This window comes from Anolis carolinensis, chromosome 1, assembly GCF_035594765.1.
Source record: "Anolis carolinensis isolate JA03-04 chromosome 1, rAnoCar3.1.pri, whole genome shotgun sequence".
In the NCBI taxonomy this organism is placed as follows: Eukaryota; Metazoa; Chordata; class Lepidosauria; order Squamata; family Dactyloidae; genus Anolis; species Anolis carolinensis.
The window spans coordinates 4,847,362-4,861,638 of record NC_085841.1 but is presented as its reverse complement, the minus strand read 5'-3'; the positions used below and the strand labels follow the sequence as shown (position 1 = coordinate 4,861,638).

Sequence of the window (14,277 nt, the reverse complement as noted above, 5' to 3'; positions counted from 1 at the left end):
ACTGTATTGTTCTGTATGGCCTCCAGATTTTTAAAACTGGATTTTGTTTATGTTCTATTGTTAAATATTTTTTCTTTAAAAAATCTTTTATATTTTACCTTGCTTTCAAATCCCAAGAGGACAAAAAGGCCATTAACAAATAATCAAACAAGGTAAGCAAATAAACAATTTCTGCTTTCTTGGGCCTCCTCTGTTTGTATAGGATGAAGTCACCTGTTTACTTATGGCCGACTCCATGAATTTCACAGGGTTTTCTTAGGCAAGGAATACTTGGAAATGGTTTTGCCAGTTCCTTCCTCTAAAATATAGCCTAGAGCACTTGGTATTTTTCAGTAGTCTCCCATTTTTTAGTACTAACAAGGGGTAACTGCTTAGCCTAGAAAATCCAACCGGATCTGGCACCTTTAAGGTATTTTGGTGTGTCTTACATTTAGCCTTGTTGTAGTGCATTTTGTTAGTTATGGCTGAACTCTCTAATCTGTCAAGGTCATTTTGAATTTTGATTCAGTCCCATCAAAATCGGGGATTAGATACTTCTCCTAATGAGGTGTCATCTCCAAATTCGATAAGCATGCCTTCCATTCCCTGACAGCAAGTCAAGAGAACATCAGCAACTTCCTCCAGCATTTTGGGACGCAGTTCATCTGACCCTGCGGATCTGAACTCGTTTAAGGTAGGTGATTCCTAATTAACTCCCTATCAATCTTGATTTCCACTCCAGATCCCTTGCTGAGGTCTTGGCTGTTGTACGGATGGGGGTGGGGGCAAAGACAAAATCAGTATTGAATAGTTCTATTTTTTCCATTGAGATGTTAACCTTTTACCATCCTTATTGAACAGCATCTGCACGATCTTCTTGATCAATTCTCTGGCTTTCAATGCACCTGAAAACCATATTTTGTTGCTTCTTACTTGCATAGCCAGTTTCAGTTTATTCTGAACCTTCCTTACAGTTTATTCTGAAATATTCCTGCAAGTTTGGGCTACAGATCTGTATTATTCCTTGGAAATTTGCCCTTCGTTCCAAACTGTATATTTACTGCTGTCTGCCTCGTATGGCTGGCACAGCCTAGCATAATCTATTTATTCGAATCTAATGCTCACCTTTTTTGGGCTAAATTACCTTGCCAAAAGTTGGGTGTGCACTAAATTCACATAATACAGTAATTTTAATGCTAAGCAAAAGCAAAAGAAGTTGTTGCCTCTGGGGAATTTGGAGCTCCTCTTTGAGGGACATTGTAACGGATTAGCCTACCTTGCATGGTTGGTGTGCACAGGCAATTCAAGGCCTTGCTTGGAAGAGCAAAGCCAAGCAAAGCAAGGCAGGGGGAGGAGTCATCAGGCAGGTTAATGTGTGGATGTTAGTCAGATAGGGTTTGGTGTTCGTAGAGTTAGGGAGTGGAATTTAGAGGAAGGAAGGAAGGAAGGAAGGAAGGAAGGAAGGAAGGAAGGAAGGAAGGAAGGAAGGAAGGAAGGAAGGAAGGAAGGAAGGTTTGGGAACTGTTAGTGATAAACCTCTTTGAAGGAAAAGTTTAATTAGCCTTCAGGGAGAAGTGCTAAGAATTGTAGTGAGCCTCTAAAAGTTAGAGTGTTTGTGTTTCGAAACGGACTTAAAGGTTTTAAAAGCCTGTTTATATTCCTTTGTGAGGGAACATATTTTCAAGAAACTCATGTTAAAAGAACCATTCTCTGCTAAAGCAAAGCTTGTTATTTTATTAAAACCAATATGCAGCCTTTCTGTTCAAGTACAAATAAACATCACATTTTATAATGCCAAGTTTTTAACTTTGTGTTTTTTAAAATACATTTTAACTGTACCCTCAATTTGCTTCTGACATGATAAATAAATCTGTCCATGGACTCAACTGCCTTCTGAAAGTAACTATAAGGCGGATGTGGCCCTCCATGAAAATGAGTGGGAATTTCATCCTGCCTTTCATTTATTCACACCCTAAAACTCAAGTCGCTACTTGACACTGGGCTCTCCTCAAATTCTCAGTTGTTGCTTCCTGCACATTGCTTACTGTGGGCTTTGGTGAAAACATGTATTTCTGAATGCACAACACACACCATCTCATTACACTGTAATTTGTTGGAGTTCATTAACCGTCTGCTTTAGGTGCTTTGATCAGTAATCACTTTGTCACGGTGGCATTATCGCCGTTCTGCACCTGGTGGTCTTATGATGCTTGAAATTGTTTTGGTGTTAATAGAAATAGCAATTTTTAAATGATGCCAGTTCTCCCCCACCCCTTCCACTCTTAATTGGAGAGAAAGCTTGCTTCCCCAAAACCCTTGTGCTTCGTGCTAAGTAGCTTACAATAAAGTAATACCAAGCCAAAGCAAGACAAATGGACACCCGTTTTGCAGCCTGCGTTACAAAAAAAGGAAAAGAATGGAAGGGGAACAATATTTCATCTGCAGGATTAGGTTTTTAAGTGCAGGAGCGGTCAAACGCCATGCGTTTTCCAACCCATATTTTCAAGATCAATGAATGAAAAGTACAAGCAAAGTTGTGTGTGAAAGACAAAAAAAGCTGCACCAATTATGAGACCTTTTTATAGAATTATTCAAAGCAAATGAGAACACATCTGTGGTTTGTACAACCTGCTGATGTGGTGCAAATAACAAAAAAAATGATGTCTTGTTTCAATCTGTAAATTCAACTGGATGGCACCAGGCAGAGCTTGGAAAGGCTTGTTTTGGAACTATAAATCCCCAAACAAAGGGTTAGCAGACATCCTGGCCAAACCATCCTTTGTGCTGCTGTGCTAGAGTAACTTCAATCAATTCTGGTTCAGTAAAACCTCCAGATTCAAGAGTTTCAACAGCTGCTGCCCAAACACTGTCAAATATATCTAGGTATCCATAAAGGCTAGAAAACCTTCTTTTTAAAACCTGTGAAATGTGATATACTATGGAAATAGAACAGCGCAGCTTATAGCACATTCAACAGCTTCTCTGCAGTCTCTTAATAAATCAGAGTTTCTGCAAAGTGTGTCACTTTGAAGGGCCAGAATCAGAAAATTTTCAAAAGATTACCAGGTTCCCAAAAAGGCTGAACTGCCATAAGAAGCCAATGTTGTGAACTAGTCTTCCGAACGCATCATCCGAAAATACATCACACAGTCCTAGACACTTGGGAAGTGTTTGACTTGTGATTTTGTGATACGAAATCCAGCATATCTATCTTGTTTGCTATGTCATAATAAAATAATAATCATCAGCAGCATTTATTTTTATACCCCGCGTACATCTCCCCGAAGGGACTCGGGGCGGCTAACATGGGGCCAAGTCCGGATAAAAACAGCAAACCAAATAAAATCTTTCACTTTTAAAAATGAAGTGGTATTTTGAAAGAAAAGGCAATGTTTACATGTGATGGGGGTACCTGTTGCTATTTTGTCAGCTAGAAGCCCGGTGCTGGATGAAGCGAGCTTCTTAATATATTTTATCATATAGTAACTCACTGAGAAATGAATGAAATTGTTCCTTCTTTCCCCAATCCCTCCTCAGGAGGAGCAAAATGAGCAAAATGTATATATATATGTGTGTGTGTGTGTGTGTGTGTGTGTGTGTGTATGCACATGTACATATGTGCATATATACATATATACAATATAATTTACAATAATATATAATATTAAGCGGCTGAGGGGGAAAGGAAGGGGCCTGAGGCTGTTAGGAATGGTGGGAGTTGAAGTCCAAAACATCTGGAAGGCCGAAGCTTGCCCATGCCTGGCTTAGAAGGTGTCTTCCTGCATTTCAGAAGGGGATTAGACTTGAAGACCTGTTGGAGTTAGGGTTCTTTAGAAAATAAATACCTTCTGAAGGGTTGAATGACTGAAATTTTTTTGGAAAACCTGCTTTAAGCAAGCAATCATTGAATCCTGCAGGGAAATGCAAAGCTGCAAACTCAACGCAGCCTTGAAAGGTTAAGCTGACATCTTTAGGAAGATGTTAATCAAAAATTAATCCAGGAAGGACGGAAAACTTTTGTTTGTCTTTTGGGTGTTTTTTTTTAATGCAGTCGCTGTCTCTTGTTTCACTGTGTATGTCAATGGACTGTTTGTTTTTAAAAATCTGTACTCTGCTTCGTCTTAAATAGCTCTTTGCCAATAAATAAGGCAGGCTAAAACTTGCAAATAAATAGAAACGGGTTTTCAACAACATCGTCTCCAATTATAGCAAATTCCAGGGCTGAGGAAAGAGCTGGAGTAATCTGGTGAAATGTTTATACATTTGTGAAAAGATCCTGTCTTCTTATAAAAGCAAAGAAGAGTACGGTGTATAATATATATATATATATATATATATATATATATATATATATATATATAAAAGTGGGTATTATTTCAAGGATGCTGTTGGTTTTTCAAGGGGGATAAAAACTAACTAAAGAGTCAGCAGGACTAATGTGAAACTCGTTTTGCAGCAGCATGAACCACTAACTCATTTTGCTCCTCCTGGGGTGGGAGTAGGGAAAGAAGGAACGATTTCATTCATTTCTCAGTGAGTTACTAGTCAGAAACAGTATGATAAAATATATTAAGAAGCTTGCTTCATCCAGCTTCTAGCTGACAAAATAGCAACAGGTACCCCCATCACATGTAAACATTGCCTTTTCTTTCAAAATACTACTTCATTTCTAAAAGTGAAAGACGAATGTGTCCTCTGTATTAGAGTTAGAACTAGAGAGGTAAAGATAAAGAGAAAATAAAACCTGGAAGAAATGGAAAAGAAGCATTTTTCTTCTTGATTACCGTAGCTGGAGAAGGATATCAAAGGGAAAGGAAATCTTCTGCATTCCACCCTCCCTACTTTTCTTCCAGTGCAATCACATCTTCAGTTATAATACTTGATATCATCTGGATTTGTCTCACGCACATCTGGATGAACACATTCCATAATTATTTGATCCAAAGATCCATGCGCTGTATGGAAAATCCAACAGAATGCCCATCCTGACAATATCTAATTTTCGTGCTTTGCCTTCAACGGAAAGCACACTTTGATGTGCATCCAATGTTTAAGAAAAGATGAGCTGTGACTTACACCTATCACAATTTTACTTCACATATCTAAGATTGCATTAAGACCTGCAGGTATCTGTATGAAGCTTACTCAAACATCAAGTAGCTGCCTGCTGATTTATACTGTGTAAACTATCACCAAAAAGATAAGGATGGCCATGTTGAACATGCCCTCATAGAAGGACGGTCAGACCTCCAAACTCATGTCTTCTCACACTTCATCGTGCCTCTAAAAAGAAGGTATCTGGAACTCCAAAGTTAGCACTACCAAGTAATCATACCATAAGGACAGACTAGAACATATATGTCAACAGCAAACCTGAATCCTGAAAGAGAAGACAGCAGCACACAGCCACAATGTGACCTGTCCTGGACACCCAGTTAATTCCTAGGTGGCATGTCTGCTATTCCTATTCCATGAAATACAAGATGCCCCAAGTCCGAATTATGCCTCTAGACTTCGATCAATAAGACGACAAATCCTTCCCTTTGAGTTTGCTATCCAGACTTTGGGCTCCAGCTCATTCCTAAGTGTGAGTCAATCACCAATATCATCTGGTAACTTTGTTGATCATCTCATCTGCTTTGCTCCAAACCTTCCAAAGACTGGGTTGTTGTGTGTTTTCCGGGCTGCATGGCTATGTTCCAGAAGCATTCTCTCCTGACGTCTCGCCTACATCTATGGCAGGCATCCTCTGAGGTTTTGAGGTATATCTCTGAGGATGCCAGCCATAGATGTGGGAGAAATGTCAGAAGAGAATGCTTCTGGAACACGGCTATACAGCCCGGAAAACACACAACAACTCTGTGATTCCAGCCATGAAAGCCTTCGAGAACACTTCCAAAGACTCTTAGTAGGGCTCAGCAAGTCAAGGGTTCAAAGTTGGGAAGTACTTTTGCAATGGCGGAGATCTTGCGGCTAAGTGGGCAGAGTAGTGGTAGGGAGTGTCGGACCATCACCTCTCTAACATAGACAGCATTCACTGGTTTAGCTTTGGAGGATTTGATTGTTTATAGATTTGATTAAAATGTTCTCCCTAACAACTGCAGGTCCTCCAGAGTATTGATCACATAGTTGTCTTGGAGAATCTAGAAATTTCTAGAGGTTTTCTCTCAGGTTAAAACATTTTTTGACTTTGTATTTTTCCCACTTTTGCAGGGGTTCTGTGTTCCTAATTCCTGCAAAAGTGGAGGGTCTGTTCTATGGTCTTCATAGCTCAACATTGCAAATACTCGTATAGGATCCAAATTGATGCAAACTTTATTACACAGTTAAATAAGATTAAAGGTTCACATTGTTTTGTAGGAAAGGAAAAAGTCTTTCTGCTCCCCCCCCCCCAAGAATAAGAAATAAGTATCTGAATCGCACTTACCACAATTGGAACTCCAATGTCCGGCCACAGGAGATCTTCTGATGGAAGCTTGGGTGAATTCCAGACCACTACCACTTTGTTTAAGTAAGGGAGCCCGTTGAGCCTCTCCAAGGAGTTCATTAATACTTCCTCCCGCTCGTACGTCAACATGACTACTGTAAACTGTTCCCTGGGGACATTGCCACCCAATGCGGCTTGGAACTCCTTCCCGGAGCCACCAGCTCCCCCTCCGATAGGTCGAAACCCAGTCCCAGACCCTAAGAACTTCGCTTCTGATGGCAGGACAGGGTCAAAGGGTGTGTGGGGAAAGAGGTGGAAAGGCCCAGGAGCTGCATTCCAGTTTCTGTAAATATCCATTGCTGTGAGGGTAAAATTGCGCAGGTATTTGGGAGAGGAATATGGCGGCTCCGTTTCCACCGGCCCCAGGTCCAAGTCCCCATTGTCGGCCATGTTGGGATCTGTGCCAGCAGCTTTGCCAGATCGGTGAGGGATCTCTACCGCCGTTTCCTCTCGAATGGGGACAGCTGGGATTTGGATTCGAGTCCTTATGATGGCCAAGACAGTGCTGAAGACACTGTCTGAGGTGGAAAAGTAGGTCTCCCACAAGAAGCGGCCCTGCCTCCTCATGGCCAAGAGGTCATTGTCAGAAATGCTCCTCAGAAGGAAATGCACTTCTGTGATACGTGGCTTTGGTATGATTAAGGCTGCCTCATTCCACCGGATCACATTGTGATAGGGCAGGTGGACTTGCTCCCCAAGGATCACTGGGATGGCTCCGACTTCCAGAGCCTCAAAGAGTCTCATTGCACACCCAGAAGAGATGACAAGGTGGGTGTCGCCTGGGGTGATTATCAGTGCAAAAGTAGATAGTTTCAGTAGCTCGAGTCTGTCTTCCCTTTCTCCACAAAGAGCCCACTCAGTGGGCAGGCTTGGCTTAGGCTGGTTCTTGCATGTGAATTCTACCAAGACAAAGTCCAACTTGCTGTCTTGGACAGCTTTCAGGGTGGCAATGATCCTGTCGTCGTAATCTGCCGGGGCGTTGCCTTCCATTTCCTCCTCAAACGAACGCACTTCTTGCAGGCTGGATCGGAGAGACTCTACCTTCTCTCCTTGGAAACTGAATAAGTATTTCCGTTTGACTGGCACCTGGGGAGGGATCTCAAGGAAGTTGGGTTCAGACATGGCATGGACGAGAGGAGACACCACGATGTCAAAGCCTGGACGATACTGCACATCATAGAAGGTGGACTGGGCGATCATGGCTCTCCCGGTGCTGATGTTATAGAGGAAGTTCTGAGTTTCCGACTTCCTGGATAAGTTAATGATGAGATGGTTGTGTCCATCTGTCCTCCAGTAGGGTAGTGTGTGCAACTGTTGCTCAATTTCAGTAGGTTTTGGCGTTACAGGCTCCTGCATTTCCCCCACTAGGATTATGTATATACAGGCAATGTTTGCATTTTCAGTAACATACACATTAGTTCTGACAGTGGATTCAAAGGCTTGCTTAATTAAAGGGTCTAACGAGTTCCCAAAACTGAATTGGTCACTGTTGTAGACATACACAGGGAAGCCAGAGGTTAGCGGGCAACGTGAGTAGTCAAAGCAGTTGTGTAGCCGGCAGTTCCTGTTGGATTTTGGCAAGGGGAAGTTAGTCTCATCTTTGTCTGGCAGCAGACGGATGGGTAGGGAGAGCTTGGGCTGGTTCTGAGCCATCAGTTCTTTGTAAGAATGTTCTGTTTGGCTGATGACATTCTTCAACTGCAAGAGATCTTGCTTGGCGTTCTCAATACTCTTCTTGCAAGCTTCAATCTTGAGGTTCAGTTTAGCAATCTCGCTGTTCAACTCTTGGCGCTTGGCTTCCAACTGGAGGAGCTCCTCACTCACGGACTCTCGGATGCGGCACAGGTCTTGGACGTGCTTCACCTCGCACAGCTCGTTTCCTGTGCGGGGGCCAAAGATGCGCTTGCCAGCATCATCTGCGTCATCTATGGTGGTTAAGTAGTAATGGGCAATGAGCGGGAAGAAGACCAGGATGATGAACAGTGTGAAGCTAAGCCAAGTGAGCCGAATGCGACTGGACCATCGTAACATCCAGGGCTGACCTCCATTCCCTACGCCCCCATTCCGCAACATGGTATACCCAGTCATGAGTCCAAGAGTGGGTGCCGCACCCCGATCACGTTGGATCAGTAGCCATAACCAGGACTGTTCTTCTCCGCAAGCCTCTGGAAGGAGATGCTATTGTGCCAGTTTGACAAAGGGCCAATAGAATGGAAATTTCATCTTCTCCTTGGGATGATGGAGGCAACCTTTGATCCAATTGGACCCAGTGATACAATTCTTCTCCCCAAGCTTCAGTTAACTTGGAGTTGTCAGGAGAGCAACAGCAGGGCCAGCATGGCAACAAATTGTCTCCTCTGGGCCAGAGAAATGGAAAAACAGCAAGCCTACTATTATCTTCTCTCTCCACATTGTATTACCATTGGATGTATAAGGCAAGCATGAAGAAGCTCACAATCTCAGCATTCCTCGTTGTGATTGTGCTGTCAGTATTCCAACATACCTAAAGAAATATATATAACAATTATTAGACAATGGAATCAGTGCCCGCTTTTATTAAGCACAGAAAACAAAGACAACTTTTTCATTAGCTAAGCATTAATACAGTCCTATCAATTAGCTAGCTCAAATCCCTGTTTATAAAGCCAGGATGACATTTCAAGAGTGGATTGGTGATTCAGTGGGCCCTTGGTATCCACTGGGGTTTGGTTCAGGGTTTTCTTGTGGATGCCAAAATCCATGGATGCTCAAGTCCCATTACAGGCAATTCCCAACTTATGAACAAGAGAGGTTCTGTAGGTTTGTTCTTAAGTTGAACTTGTTTGCAAGTCAGAACAGGTACACTTAGTAAGTGAAACTCCAGCCATATATATATGTGTGTATGTGTGTGTGTGTGTATATATATATGTACACACACACACACACACACACACAAACACACGGTGGCACAGCAGGTTAAACCGTTGAGCTGCTGAACTTGCTGAAAGTTTGACGGTTCGAATTTGGGGAACAGGGTGAGCTCCTGCTGCTAGTTGCAGCTTCTGCCAACCTAGCAGTTCGAAAACAGGCAAATGTGAGTAGATCAATAGGTACCGCTCTGTAAGGTAACGGCACTCCATGCAGTCATGCCGGCCACATGACCTAGAAGGTGTCTACGGACAATGTCGGCTCTTCGGCTTAGAAATTGAGATGAGTACCAACCCACAGTCAGACAGGACTAGACTTAATAATAATAATAAAAATAATAATAATACTTTATTTTTCTATCCTGCCACCATCTCCCCGAAGGGACTCGGGGTAGCTTACATGGGGTCAAGCGCAAAACAGAAATAAAATGTGACAAGTTAAAACCAATATAAATAACAGAAAACCATATCATCATAACATTCTGATATAAAAACAAATTAAAACACAAAATACAATATATAACACCACAGTGACCAAGTAAGAGGAAAGGTAATAAAAAAACGAACATCACCATCCATGGATGAAATCAGGGTGGTCAAGTCAAAAAGTGCATAGTTTCAAGACCATTAATAAAATGCCTGGGCAATTGTCAAAGCGTTAGATAGGTCAGGGGAAAACCTTTACCTTTACCTTTACTGTACTATCTATCTATCTATCTATCTATCTATCTATCTATCTATCTATCTATCTATCTATCTATATATATCTTTGGATAGCACAGGAAAGGGTTAACCCCCCCCCCCCCGTGGTATTTGTTCGAAAAATTTCCTCTCACTTTCTGTCCTTGTGACAATTGGATTTTGAAAAATTCGTCTTGTTGTGGAATCAAGAATTAGAGATACAGCTTCCGTGGAGATCTCTTTTCCCCATGATAACAACTCAACCAGGAGTGAATTTCCTTTCTGAAGGATAGGCTTCTCTCACTTACTATTGTTTCACACCCGTTGTTAATAATGAGTTGCTTATAAGTCACATGTTTTGTAACTTAGGTGGGAATTGAAGTCCAAAACACCTTGAGGACCCAAGTTTGCCCATGCCTGAGCTATGCCCATGATTCCACCATTTTGCCCAAATGTATTTATATTAGAAGTATAGATTGTAGGCTTTCACATCAGATTTGGAACACACTATCTCCCCAAACCTTGATTTCACACAACTTTAGTCATCTTTGGCAACAGATCAGGACACCAAATTATTAAAGAGCAAATCATTTACAAACCTCTGATCATTTAAACTGGAATTTTAATAGACCACTTTAATCTTGGTGTGCCTCAATTCCCCCATCTCTAGAAACAACAGTAAAGTTGACACTGATTTCTGCCAGACTCGTAATAAAAAAGATAAAGGAAGTGAAGAGGAAAAGAAATAGATTTATTCTCTAACTTTAAACGGAAAAGTTAGGGAAGAAAGAAGAAAGAAACATCAGAGCAATCCAGATTTAAGAGGTGGAAAAGCCACAAGATATAATAAGCTTACGAAATTCATCGCAAGCTGTGAAAAATGCAAACGATTCTTTAAAAGACTCGCAAATACAGCGAGCAGGGAATACCTGCTTGAGTATGGCAACAGAATGCCAAGCTTAAACATTAAGGCCACATTTGTTGTGCTTATTGTGAGCCATCAAGGTATTTCTGACTTAAAGCAATCCTAAAGTAAACTAAAGTAAATCATGATGTTTTCTTGGTAAAAGTTGTTCAGAGAGGGATATACCAATGTCTTCCTGTACCTCTCAGAGAGTGCGACTTGTTCAAAGTCATCCTGTGGGTTTCCATGGCCAAGTGGGGATTTGAACCTTGGTATCCTAGAGCATTGGTTCTCATCCTGGAGTCCCCAGATGTTTTTACCCTTCAACTCTCAGAAATCCTAACAGCTGGTAAACTGGCTGGGATTTCTGGGATTTGTAGGCCAAAAACATTTGAGGATCCCAGGTTGGGAACCACTGTTCTAGAGCCTTTGTATGATGTACAAACCTTTTTATCAAGTTTTCTTTCTTAGGGCACACAGGAGAAGCATTTTTGGAAGTTAAGGCATGCCAACTTCATCCTTGTTTGTTCTGGCTTTAAACCTCAGAAGTTAAGGCATGTCTTGAGCAATGCTCCGTACTTTTAAAACCGTGGTTCCCAACCTTTTTTTAAACCAGGGACGACTTGGCCACTTTGACCAGGGGCCACTCTCCAACATTAGTACCAAAAGGGTTACGAATCAGTTTTTGGTCAACTTTAGATTCAGTTTGGTTATTTGGGGTGATGATTCAGAAAATTATATTTGATAATCCACATCAGCTCTAGTTTCTGATACAGAACATATGACATCCAGTAGTCGCCATCTGCTTGCCCACAGAAAACCATATTTAATAATCTAGAGCTGACGTTGTCTATCCGATGCAATTTTCTGAATCAACACCACAAATAACCCCAGGAATAGGCCTCAAAACAAAGACACCAAGGCACACAGCTTCCAGGCACCACATGGAACTGCTTCGCTCAGTGGGAGGGAGGAGGAGGAGAAGCAGCAGTCAGGAGGCTTCTTGCCGCACCTTCCATAGGTAGTCAATCAGCCTCTCCTCTCCCGATGTCTCAGTTGCCTCAGCACTATAAGAGGGTTTTGCCAGACCAGTCGCTCTTGTTGCAATGGTGTAATAAAGGTGATGCAGAAGACCATATTTTAGTTCATGGGGACCATTGGTGGTCCACGAACCACAAGTTGGGAACCACTGTCCTAGAGCTTTTGTATGATGTACAAACCTTTTATCAAGCTATCTCTCTTAGGGTACACAGGAAAGGCAGCCTTGGAAGTTGGCTCTCTGTGTTAGAAGTCATCCCTTCCCTTACAACTTCTTACAAACTCAACTGCTTTCTAAAACCTTCTGCCAACTCCATCCTTGTTTGTGCCAGCTTTAAACCGCAGGGGTCAAGGCACTTCATGAACAATGCTCCCGAAGGGTTGTTGTATGTTTTCCAGGCTGTATGGCCATGTTCCAGAAGTATTCTCTCCTGATGTTTCGCCCACATCTATGGCAGGCAACCTTCGACAACACAATGCCCCCGTACTTAAAAGGATCTTTAAAAATGTGCCATTGAGAAGAGAATACTCAACACTGAGAGTTGTCTAGAAATGAGTCCCAGCAAGTTAGTGTAATCCACTGCCCCGTTCATTCCTAACCTCACTCAACAAAGGGTACAAGCATCATTTTTGGATGACGGCTAGAAGGAACAATGTGCTACAAATTTCTGGAAGAAAATAAAGACACGTTCACTCTTCTTTTCTGAATTCTCACCAGTATGGGCTGCCTGTGTGGATATAAGGGGGGGGGGACATCTTCTTGCCTGTTGGAAGAGCATCTACACACATGTGTCTGCATTGGTATTCAACGGGTGGAAGCTGTCAGTCGAACTCGGTTAAACCTTCAAATTAACATGCCATCATGATGGTGCCCTGGAGTCCCACTGCATTCACAATGCCTTATGGAACAGATGGTTTTATCAAATGCAAAATGTGTTCAGTGACTAATTGATGGAGGTAAAATAAAGCTTCCAGAAGGGGCTCAAAAACCTACCAGAGAAGGAAAGGAACTCCAACTTCCCTTTCAGGAATCTGTTCATTGTCTCTTTCAGCTCAGGGTCACTGGATGGCCTTTCCTACCTGCTTTTTTAGAGCTTTGTTCCTAATGTGGTATAGTGGTTTGAGCATGGGATTACTACAATAGTTAATAATAATAATAATAAAACTTTATTTATAACCCGCCACCATCTCCCCGATGGGGACTCGGGGCGGCTTACATGGGGCCATGCCCAGACACCATACAATATAACAAAATAAAACAATATATCATAACACAATATAATAGTACAAAAATAATCATATACATTACAACACAAATCAGAGCAGACAGGGCGGGCCACATGAACATTTAATTAAAACTCGGGAGAGAGAGGCATATAAATAAAGAGAACAGGGGTATAAGATGGAACAGTCCAAACAGTCCAAAGGATAAAATCCAAGGGGAGTAATCAAAAAGGTATATAACATTTACTCCCCGAAGGCACATCGAAAAAGCCATGTTTTTAGATCTTTCTTAAAAGCCAATAAGGTGGGGGCTTGCCTGATCTCAGAGGGCAATGAATTCCACAGTCGGGGGGCCACAGCAGAAAAGGCCCTCTCTCTCGTTCCCACTAGACGGGCCTGGGATAAAGGCAGTGGCGAAAGAAGGGCCTCCCCGGATGAGCGGAGGGATCGAACAGGTTTATAATAGGAGATACGGTCACGAAGGTAGGTGGGTCCCAAACCGTTTAGGGCCTTATAAATGATGGTATTCACCTTGAATTGGGACCGGAAGGTGAACGGCAGCCAGTGGAGCTCTTTGAACAGGGGAGTAGATCTCTCCCTGTAGCTCGCCCCTGTAATTAATCTGGCCGCCGAGCGCTGAACCAATTGTAGTTTCCGGGCCGTCTTCAAGGGGAGCCCCACGTAGAGCGCATTACAGTAGTCCAGTCTAGAGGTAACTAAGGCATGCACCACCGTGGTCAAGTCAGACTTCACGAGGTATGGTCGCAGTTGGCGCACAAGTTTGAGTTGTGCGAAGGCCCTCCCGGCCACTGCCGACACCTGAGCCTCAAGCGTCAGCGCTGAGTCCAGGAGGACCCCCAAACTGCGGACCTGTGATTTCAGGGGGAGTGCAACCCCGTCCAGGACAGGTTGCCACCCAATACCCCGATCCGACGCGCGACTGACCAGGAGGGCCTCTGTCTTGTCAGGATTGATCCTCAGCTTGTTCCTCCTCATCCAGTCCGCCACAGCGGCCAGGCACTGGTTCAGCATCCGAGGGGCTTCCTTGGATTCAGATG

General features: G+C 42.7%; 1 protein-coding gene across 4 annotated transcripts in view; it reads right to left on the bottom strand.

Moving 5' to 3' along the window:
• extl3 (exostosin like glycosyltransferase 3) overlaps nucleotides 1-14,277 on the bottom strand; it is a 212,458-nt gene that overhangs the window by 49,222 nt on the left and 148,959 nt on the right. For all 4 annotated transcript variants that reach the window (XM_062968804.1, XM_016996558.2, XM_003225924.4 and 1 more), the window contains one exon: nucleotides 6,407-8,969. In XM_062968804.1, the coding sequence (XP_062824874.1) occupies nucleotides 6,407-8,554 (2,148 nt within the window). In that variant the 5' untranslated portion in view covers nucleotides 8,555-8,969. The remainder of the gene's footprint in view (nucleotides 1-6,406; nucleotides 8,970-14,277) is intronic.